General features: G+C 33.8%; 2 protein-coding genes across 6 annotated transcripts; one reads left to right on the top strand and one right to left on the bottom strand.

The window, feature by feature from the left end:
- Positions 1 to 378: 378 nt before the first annotated feature.
- On the bottom strand, positions 379 to 9,912 carry LOC128881252 (tektin-1). Of its 3 annotated transcripts, none has more exons than XM_054132114.1 (7): positions 9,815 to 9,912; positions 2,229 to 2,431; positions 1,824 to 2,114; positions 1,479 to 1,751; positions 1,164 to 1,386; positions 723 to 941; positions 379 to 650 (listed from the first exon to the last, which is right to left on the bottom strand). In XM_054132114.1, exons 2-7 carry the CDS (start codon positions 2,312 to 2,314, stop codon positions 513 to 515), a joined length of 1,230 nt encoding a protein of 409 aa, XP_053988089.1. In that variant the 5' UTR covers positions 2,315 to 2,431; positions 9,815 to 9,912; the 3' UTR covers positions 379 to 512. The 3 variants fall into 3 exon arrangements, with proteins under 3 accessions (XP_053988089.1, XP_053988088.1, XP_053988087.1); XM_054132113.1 differs by lacking the exon at positions 9,815 to 9,912 and adding an exon at positions 2,573 to 2,778; XM_054132112.1 differs by lacking the exon at positions 9,815 to 9,912 and having other exon boundaries at positions 2,229 to 2,778.
- On the top strand, positions 2,966 to 8,053 carry LOC128881249 (E3 ubiquitin-protein ligase Bre1). Of its 3 annotated transcripts, XM_054132103.1 has the most exons (16): positions 2,968 to 3,154; positions 3,259 to 3,421; positions 3,787 to 3,973; positions 4,049 to 4,237; positions 4,307 to 4,428; positions 4,508 to 4,744; positions 4,821 to 4,946; positions 5,168 to 5,341; positions 5,403 to 5,660; positions 5,747 to 5,878; positions 5,961 to 6,229; positions 6,347 to 6,500; positions 6,583 to 6,696; positions 7,042 to 7,444; positions 7,538 to 7,632; positions 7,735 to 8,053. In XM_054132103.1, the coding sequence occupies exons 2-16, from the start codon at positions 3,272 to 3,274 to the stop codon at positions 8,014 to 8,016; spliced, it is 2,892 nt and encodes a 963-aa protein (XP_053988078.1). In that variant the 5' UTR covers positions 2,968 to 3,154; positions 3,259 to 3,271; the 3' UTR covers positions 8,017 to 8,053. The 3 variants fall into 3 exon arrangements, with proteins under 3 accessions (XP_053988077.1, XP_053988076.1, XP_053988078.1); XM_054132102.1 differs by having other exon boundaries at positions 2,966 to 3,154; positions 4,049 to 4,428; positions 7,060 to 7,444; XM_054132101.1 differs by having other exon boundaries at positions 2,966 to 3,154; positions 4,049 to 4,428.
- Positions 9,913 to 10,337: the final 425 nt, after the last annotated feature.

Raw genomic sequence — 10,337 nt, 5'->3', positions numbered from 1 at the left:
TAAATGCAGGTGACACTCGTGTGTATACATGCATCTACATAATGTCGTTAATCGTTTCGTTGTGGGGGCAGGGATGACTTCAACTCTTGCAGTACTGTAGCTATAGAAAACGATGGGTGATCCCAATTATTTTATATTTCTATCATTGGGTGCATTCAGCAGAGACAACTATTATATAACTTGGATTCTCTGCTTCGATTAGTCTAACAGCTTAGAATACATTACAACTTTATCTTTGCCGAACGCATCCATTCTTTGGGGCGACTAAGGTGCCCTTAGTAAGCGTGCCAGTTTTACGATCGTATTAGATACTTTACTGATGCTAATAACAGTGTGCCTGCGCATGCACAAGTTAGAGTTATCCCTGAGTACACCAATCGTAATCTCCTTTTCCGCAAACATCTAGTTGTCGCGGGAATTAAATGCAAGATGGCGTTATTCAAACTTTGAAGGTAACACAGATCCAACACATTATTTTTTATTACATTTCAATAAACTTGTATATAAGTTGTTTAATACGCATGATAGTCCATACTCTGACGAAGAGTCATGCAGTCGACCTCGTCGATTTTCAACGTATTCGCTTTAATGTTGATATCTTCTTCAATTTGAATTTGCGTCTTCAACAGGTAGCGCAGCGATGCCTGTGCCTATAACATTCGGTCGTATAATAATAACACTAAAGTAAAAAACAAATTGATTGACCATTTCACGATACGAACCTCGAACATAGCGGTTTGCAAATTCGACACGATGTTGCGTAAATCGTATACTTCTTTTACGAGTTGGGTCTCTACCAGGTCTCGCGTGAGCTCCAGACCAGGTCGTTGACAACGATTACCGAGTCTCGTATGGGCCAGGGCTAAATAGCATTCTTTTTCCGCGATTGATTTCTCTATGCGCGTGATATTGTCTTTCATTTCATTCGCTTGTCGCATTATCTGCAGATAAGATACGTTATGGTCTACTTTGCATTATATATTCATACGGACTATGTTGATTTTAAGGCAATAGTGGGGGAAAGACCTGACTTATTAAGAGAGTGATCTACAGAATCGTCATACTATTATACGTAATTGTTTTCGTCGAAGCACGATATTATCATAAATCGTAAACTATAAAGTCTAGAAATGTTTCAGTTAGAGCTACATAGAACCACGCACCTCGGAGTGCTGTAGTTCTAACTTCGTTTTAGCTTCTTTCGTTTCATCGATGCGTCGTATAAAAGCATTATCGGTGGCGTTCTTCTGATCGTTCAAGTCGTCAATCGACTGTTTTATTATCGTGTCGATATAACAACGCATCGGTCTGGCGCTATTTATCTCTTTCGAAGCGGCATCGATGTTATTGTTTGTTTGCATTTCCCACTCGTTCAGCTCGATGGTTCTTAACAGAGAACAATGAATCTCAAACGATTAAGCTTTGCAAATACAGAAAGCAGGAAAATTAAGTAAAAGGACTATAAGAGCGACGCGTACGATGGATCGAGCCGCGAGGTGCCGTGATAAATGCTTAAATTCATGCCAGTCTCTTTCAAAGTCAAATTATGTCTGTCTATACGCAGGTTGTTCTCCTTATCTTCGAGGTCGTGATCCATATAATAGAGCGTTGCTTTTAGCCGGCGTATTTGTTCTTGAGTTTGCTCCAGAACGCGTACCAGCAGATTTTCGACACCCTTGATCACCTCGCATTCCTTCAACAATTCTCTGTCGACATCGTCGCGAACCAGATCGATTCCCAGCCTATGTTCCCTACAATGCGATAACGAAGATTGTTAATATAACATCCGGATTAATACATAATCAGATTTTTGTTATGCTGACCTAAAAATTAGACATTTCTCACAAATAGCGAGGGCATTCCTCTTCACGGATGATAAAGCATCCATGATGCGTTCTTTGTATACCGATAGAGAATCGCTCTCGAGAAGTACTTCCTTCCTTATGCGCAGTAATTCTCTTTTGCAAAACTCGATGTCCTCCAGTTTCTCCTCGAGCCTGTGATCTGTCTCATCCTTGTTGCTCTTTGCCTTCTCGGTGCTTAATTCGCATACGCGTTTCGTCTCTGCTAGAAGTCGGTCCGCTAGCTCTTGCTGTGCCTCGGAACATCGGTACCTGGTTAAATCGAAACGAAAACGTTAAAAATAGAGATATGAAAAATACCAACTATTAATAACGCTAATCTATAATAATTTGTATATGTTTTAAGTTAGATTATATTATATATACCTATGACGATTATTAAGATGCCATTCGTTTAAGGTGAACCTCGAAGGGGGCGGAGGAACCAAAGCGAATGCACGATTGCGTATCATTCTTCCCTATTTTTATATGTAAATCTCAAAAAATCCTCTCGTCTGTTCGACAGAGCAGAGTGTTCCTTTTCACAAGTTTGATCTATACGCGCGGTTAATTTCATACCAGGTGGATCTCTATGGAAACGCTGACGTTAATTTTGAATTTAACCTACTACGAATCGCACTCTCTTAAAGCGTTCACCGATGAATAAATTAACGTATCAAATATATCAAATATATAACGTTACAAGATACAATTATGTTCTTTTACATTACCCAAATATTTAAAGATTTTTGTATCGAACAATTTATAAGAAAATAAAGGAAAAAGGTGATTCAAGCCCAACACGAAATATCTTCCATCGGCGTGGTAACAGGCGATGTTATCCACATTTTTATTTTGCTCGATTTGCAATAGATGGACTCTCAATTTAATTAGTGCCAGAGGGTCTCTAATTAGCATAATTAACGAATTTAATTTTTGGGCGTAGAGAAGAAAGAGACTAGAGTTGCTGTTGCGAGAAACAGAAAGTTGCTCGGAGTAAGAGTTATCTAGCGGCGAGTACAAGAAGGGAACGAGATCGTGTTTCGCGTCTATGTCGATTTCGTATTCATGGTGAATGTCGATGTTTTCACCTTATTTTTTGATTTGCCGCGTATGCAACGCAACGCTGTGACACAATGGCGGCTTCCGTTATGGGCACGTAATTTTTGTCGATCATCTACAATAAAATGTAAAGATCTGTCGAAAGTAAACTCTTTTCGGCAGGTTTTAGACGTACAAAAATGACATAGCGATATCGAAACTCCAAAGTATTTGTGGAGAGCATCGCTGAAGGTATTAATACACGGTACAAGGTACGGATTCTTTTTGATCGATAACAAATTTCGTAGACACTGAACTGTAAATCGTGTTACAAATGTATCGTTCGTGAAGCATTTTCTTCGTTCGTTGATTTCAGAAAGGACTACAAAATGTCAAAACGACCTGCAGACAGCGGGGATTCGGGTTCCCAGCCACCCATTAAAAAAGTTCAATTCGAACCTATTTTAATCGGACCTATATCAACCCTCGAAGAAATGGACATGAAAGTTCTACAATTTCAAAACAAAAAATTGGCCCAGGTGAAGTCTTCGACGTAACACTAATTTACGATCGCGGGTAAAATGGGATAACGTTGAAAAAACAGCAAAAAAAAAAAAAACATTCAATTGCAAAAGTATTTACATATCATTTTGTTTCCATTAATCTCAACTTTTGTTGTTTATTTCTTTCACAATCATAGAAAATGGGTATCAGATTGCTAGCACATAATAATTTAAACAATTAAGAACTTCAAGATATTGTCTAATACCTAGATCGGGGTAACATTTTTACTCGTTTTATTTTAATATTTGGCATCATTCTTTAATAATTTTGATATATGATAACTTGATAAATATTTGATACTTCATGTAGTTACTTAGTTCTGTTGCGTTAATCCTTATAGCGGTTAGAACAGCGTCATAGAGTAGAGGCAGAATTAAGGCAACGGATTGAACAATTAGAAAAACGACAAATGCAGGATGATGCCGTACTCAATGTTGTAAATCGCTACTGGAATCAGTTAAACGAAGACATACGTGTATTACTTCAGAGATTTGATGCTGAAACAGCAGATGAATCAGAAAATAAAAGTAAGGAGTAAATTGTATAGAACTGTTACTCCGTTAAGTATGTGTAAGTTATACAGTTATTATTATTAATTCTAGATGAAAGTGAAGCCACGACATCGTTTCTCATGCAACTCTCTTCCTGGGATAAGGAAGAGTTGGATGATAAACTAGCAAATCGTGTTCAAGTTTCCAAACGTGCAGTTTCTAAAGTTGTACAGGCATTTGATCGTCTTTCTCAAAGAAATGAAAAAATTACTCTTGCTCTCAAAGGGGAATTTGATGGAGGTAATTTAATTTCATGTCTTTGTAAAAATAATGAGTTAAAACATAAATTGACATGCTGTTTAATCTCAGAAGAGACACCTAATATTGATGAAGTGGTGCGCAGAGCAAATGCTGAAATACAAATGGAAAATAGGAACCTTCAAGCAATAAACATACAGCTCCATGAAAAATATCATACCATTTCGTTAAAGGTAACTTAAGTTTATTTACTTTAACAAGTTATATTCTTGTGTGAGTATTTTTTTTTTCAACGAATATATTACTTTATAGATGTCAGAACTACAAGACACTATCACAGGAAAAGATACACTTGCCGCGGAACTTCGTAATCAAGTAGATGATCTTCAGTATGAATTGAATAAAGTGCGAGCACGTAACGATAAATTAGAACACCATCTTGGAGAAGCGATTGAAAAGCTAAAGGCGTTTCAACAAATACATGGTACAGATGAGAAGGGTAGTAATAAACCAAATACCCTGGTTGCATCTAGCGTTTCGCAAACGAAGGTATGGCGTACTCTTTCGTCGATACAATGTTGTTTCTCAATTAAAATTAATTCGTTTAATTTTGCTTTCTATACAGCTCGAAGATTTACAAAGAGAATTAGAAGAAACAAGAGAGTTAGCTAATAATAGGTTACAAGAATTGGACAAATTGCATCAACAACATCGCGATGCATTGAAAGAAGTAGAAAAATTAAAAATGGATGTGAGTTCCTTAGTTTCTGTATATCAAATCTTTACAATGCACGATACAGAATGTAAATTAATTTCATGTGCAATAAATATTCATGTTTAACTTGTTTTTACTTGTTTCTTGTGTTTACTTCTTTACTTTCTAATAAAGTATACGTAAAAAATCGAATATTGCCTGAAAATCGTATTGAGTATTATTTTTAATTCTATTTGAAATATATTTTATATTTACAGATACGACAACTTCCAGAATCGGTAATCGTTGAAACAACAGAGTACAAATGTTTACAATCGCAATTTTCTGTATTATACAATGAATCAATGCAATTGAAAACCCAATTAGACGATGCACGTCAACAGTTACAATCCAGCAAAAACGCTCATTTGCGTCACATCGAAATGATGGAGGCAAGTATATTCATTTCTTTATATGAATTAGACAGAATTTATATAAATTTATTATTGACAGAGCGAAGAATTGATGGCTCAAAAAAAACTGCGCGGAGAATGCATACAACTGGAGGATGTGTTAGCACAATTACGAAAGGAATATGAAATGCTAAGAATCGAATTTGAACAAAATTTAGCTGCAAATGAACAAACAGGACCAATAAATAGAGAAATGAGACATTTGATAACATCTCTTCAGAATCATAATCAACAGCTAAAAGGTGAAGTTCATCGTTATAAACGGAAATACAAAGAAGCCTCTTCAGAAATACCAAGAGTATGTTTTATTAACTATACATTTTGAAAACAAAAACATGCGAATAATTTGAGGTTTTTGTAGCTGATACCAATGCTTTATTGTAGCTAAAGAAAGAAATCGAGGATCTTACAGCTAAATTAGGTCAACAAACATCGCAGGAAAATAAGGAAGGTAATAATTCGGATGGCAGTGGAAAAGAAGAAGACGCGTCCAATTCTCTTCCAGGTTCTACACAGGTACAAAATAATATATCTGCACTTAAAAATGATGTAAAAATAGTTTCTAATATAATGGATTTATATGTTTCTGTTAACGTAGATTAAAGAAGAAAGTGGCGTATCGATAAAACGAGAATGTGGAGAAGAAGAAGTTGAGACTATTGAAGTTGGAGAAGGAGAAGGAAATAAAGGTACTCCGGATTCTTTGACATTAACTTCCCCAACTCTAAAAAAAGAAAAAGATATTAAACGCGAGAAGGATATTAAGAAAGAAACTGTTAAAACTGAACACCGTGATCCTGCTCATCGCAATAAAGATACGAAAGTTGCGGAATCAGAACTTGTCAGAGACCTGAAAGCACAACTGAAGTACGTTCACATATAATATTTAAACAACGTACGAACTAACATTGTGAAGAATTTTAGTCCTTACGCTTTATATGTATTTATTATTTAACGTTTAACATTGTTTCGTTATAATTATAGAAAGGCTGTGAACGAAATGAAGGAAATGAAATTATTATTAGATATGTACAAAGGCGTTGGAAAAGAGCAAAGAGATAAAGTACAATTAATGGCCGCTGAACGAAAAACGAGAGCGGAATTGGAAGAATTACGCCAACAAATAAAGAAAATCCAAGTACGTGTTTATTATAAGACTTCGTTTTACTATTTCCTGAAACATATAGAATTATTTCGTAATGAACGCATTCCCTTTTCAGGAAAGCAAACGCGAGGAACGCAAAAAGTTAGCAGACGAGGATGCACAAATAAAAATTAAAAAGCTGGAGGAGCAAGCGTATACTCTTCAGCGCCAAGTTGCTTCACAGAAACAGGTAAATTCCCATATCAACGATTTGCAATAAATCAAATAAGAACAGCTTATTAACCTATTGGTAAACAGATCTGGACATGTTTTAACTAACGTTATTTGAAATATTATTTCAAATAACATGTTACCTTACTTCACAGGTACTCGCACAAACTTTGCTAGCATATTCTCTAGGTGAATATAAGATGAAATAGTCATTTGCTTCAATAAAAAAATAATTAATTTTCTATTCGTAAATAGACGGAAAAATATTATTTTCATCTTAAATGAAATTTGCCCAGGTCTGTTGGTAAACTGTCTGAAATACGAATCTTGCTTAAAACCATGAACTGAGAATAATGCTGAACAGAGTTGTGTGTGGCTCCAGGAAGAAGAGGCTCTTTTAAACGAAATGGAAGTAACTGGACAAGCGTTCGAAGACATGCAAGAACAGAACTCTAGATTGATACAACAGTTACGCGAAAAGGATGACGCGAATTTCAAACTTATGACTGAAAGGATTAAGAGCAATCAACTGCACAAATTGGCCAGAGAAGAGAAGGACGTTTTGAAGGAACAAGTGTCTACGTTAACAACGCAAGTCGAAGCTGCCAACGTGGTTGTTCGTAAATTAGAAGAGAAAGAACGTCTTCTGCAGAACTCCCTTGCTACCGTCGAAAAAGAATTGGCTTTGAGACAACAGGCAATGGAGATGCATAAACGAAAAGCTATCGAAAGCGCTCAGTCTGCAGCTGATTTAAAGCTTCATCTAGGTAAGAGACTTGATTATAAATTTTTGGATATTCTTTAATGAAAACATTCATTTATATATATATATGTATACATTATATTTTTTGTTCGGTTAGAAAAATATCATTCTCAGATGAAGGAAGCACAACAAGTTGTAGCTGAAAAAACCAGTTCCTTGGAAGCAGAAGCTTACAAAACAAAGAGACTACAGGTACGATTTAGAAAAGATGATTGATCCTATTTATTAAGGTCGAAAACTATTTAACATTCGATAGGAAACTTCAGTTATTTTTATTATTGTATTTTTGTACAGGAGGAGATAGCTCAATTGAGACGTAAAGTAGAGAGGATGAAAAAGATAGAACTCGCAGAAACTTTGGACGAAGTAATGGCTGAAGAATTACGGGAGTACAAAGAGACTCTCACTTGTCCTTCTTGCAAAGTAAAACGCAAAGATGCAGTTTTGACCAAATGTTTTCACGTATTCTGTTGGGATTGCTTACGTACAAGATATGAGACACGACAGCGAAAATGTCCAAAATGTAATTGTGCTTTTGGAGCAAACGATTATCATCGTTTGTACCTCTCCACCTGAAGGAGGAAACTTTAAATTATTGGAATTTTTAAGATTACGATTTGCATTTTTCTTATATTTTCTACTTATTGTCCTGATCATTGGTAAAACTAAGAAATGCAGTTATATGTGTCTCATAGAGAAAAAAAAAGATGTAAAAATAAAGTTTGTAAAAAATTGCAATAATTTCGTCAAATATGAATGAAGAAAAAATACTGCATTTTTAAAACATTTTGTAGTAACTTCACCAAACATATTAACATACGTGAATGCTACCATTTTCGTACATTTTGATCTCATGTAAAGAACAAATGTGAATTTTATGAAAAGCGTTTTCGATGGTAGCACAAAATATTAAAATGATCGGTTGTATAATAATTTTATTTAGTCTTAAACTTCGGTTTAAACATAATTTAATCATGAAAGTTAGGGATATTTCAACACTAAAATAGCCTAAATTTTAAGACCGATTCGTGGTAAATATATGTATTGTAATATATTATAAATAGGAATTTAAAACTTCTATGTATACAATTTGGACCTCTCGAAATTTCACGGACAAATGAAAACATTATTTGATAGCTGTTAAATTGCTTTATAAAATGTTCTCGTGTAGAGGTCCTGAAAAGTTTTAGTTTCGTAAGTATCATTTCATATTTTGCTTCAGTGATTAAAATGTTCAAAATCATATTAGGAACAAAGTTAAAACTAGACATGTAATTAATTTATTGTATCAAGAATTAATTGAATTCATAAGGTAGAAAACAATTTAGAAATATTTACTTCACAGATTGAAATGATCTTTTTATATTTTGCTTAGTATAATCTCATCCTTTTTCTACTTTTGTTAATAAACATTTCAGTTCTTTTATGAGATAAAGAAAAGTGGAAATGTTTCTAGAATATACTATGCTATATAATACACGTTAAGGATGTAATTTTCAATATTTTGTAACAGAGATCAAGAGATGTATCGATAGTTAAAAGCGTGAATATAGAAGAACTTTTAAATCACCTTTTTTATGATTTATAATAATTGTACCATGTTTTTAACAGAAAGTAACAAAAATATGTAAAGTTATATAGTAAAGGGAGCTTGCAGACTTACACAGAAGTCTGCTGTTATTCTGATTTCATAAATTCAACAAAATACATGAAACTTTATTTCGTAACAGTAATACATAACTACCTTCCATGTAAGAATATTAATAGAAATAAATAATAAAATCTTGTTAATATGCATTTTAATATTCTTATGTACAGTTACGACATGTATCTTAAATTAAAAATATTTCAATTAAAAGATTATGTTTAGAATTCTGATGAAATTTAAATAATCTGATATTATTTTCTAAATGCAGTTATATGTGTCTGTATTTTAATAAACTTGAAACAAACAAGATTTTATTATGAATAATAGAAATAAAACCGTACTACAATATATATTTCTCTATACTGTTATAGAGCACAGGACATATATCATCGTGTATATAAAGAAATTTTATATGTAAAAATAGAGGTGTTTTTGTAATAGTTAAGATCTTTTTAATGACATACTTGTAAAAAAGCAACAAATTTGGAAAACGTTCTAGGATAAACTGAATGTAAAATGCGAAGAATCTTACGATTAAATTATATGCATGTAAATGTTATTATAATCATGATGTAAGAATAAATCATTTTCAAAGAAAGCAAAAGTAGTACTTTTGTAGTAGCATTTAGACATCCTTATAATTTTTCAGTTATTATTAGGCAATTAAACAGAAACAAAGAATTACGCGCGAGAATGATTAATAATAAAATTGTTAAGAAAACTTACAATGTGGCTCACGTGTCGATCTGGTGTTACGTTCAAACTGGTTCAAACGTTAATGTTGTCAAACTACGACGATTGCATACAAATATTGTTAAGTACATTATATGTACTGTCTGCAATAACACAGAGTAGTTTTACAGACGTAAAATTCGTATTGGAGCCTTTGATATTCGTTTCCCGCATTTTCAGACTAATGTCAACTCTAAACAAATTAACCAAATTAAAGCGATCGCCTGCCTGATATATATGTATTTACATATAAGCGCTGGTGTACTGGACTCTTATCAAATCAAATTGCGTAATTAATAAATTATTCGATCATTTCATTAACCCAAACTTTAGCTGTAAAGCTCCTGGACAAGAAGGTTCTAAATAAGATCAAATAAGACTCTGCAACTTCTGAGCTCGGCCATATCTTAAATGCTCCTTAAATTACAAGACGCATGCGCACTTGAAAAAATGCAGAAATTCCTCTGTAACAATACTGAACAATACTGTAAAAAAGGGTAATTATCAGATGTCACCA

This window comes from Hylaeus volcanicus, chromosome 8 (genome assembly GCF_026283585.1).
Source record: "Hylaeus volcanicus isolate JK05 chromosome 8, UHH_iyHylVolc1.0_haploid, whole genome shotgun sequence".
In the NCBI taxonomy this organism is placed as follows: domain Eukaryota; kingdom Metazoa; phylum Arthropoda; class Insecta; order Hymenoptera; family Colletidae; genus Hylaeus; species Hylaeus volcanicus.
The sequence above is the reverse complement of the archived record's forward strand: the minus strand, read 5'-3'. Positions and strand labels throughout refer to the sequence as shown.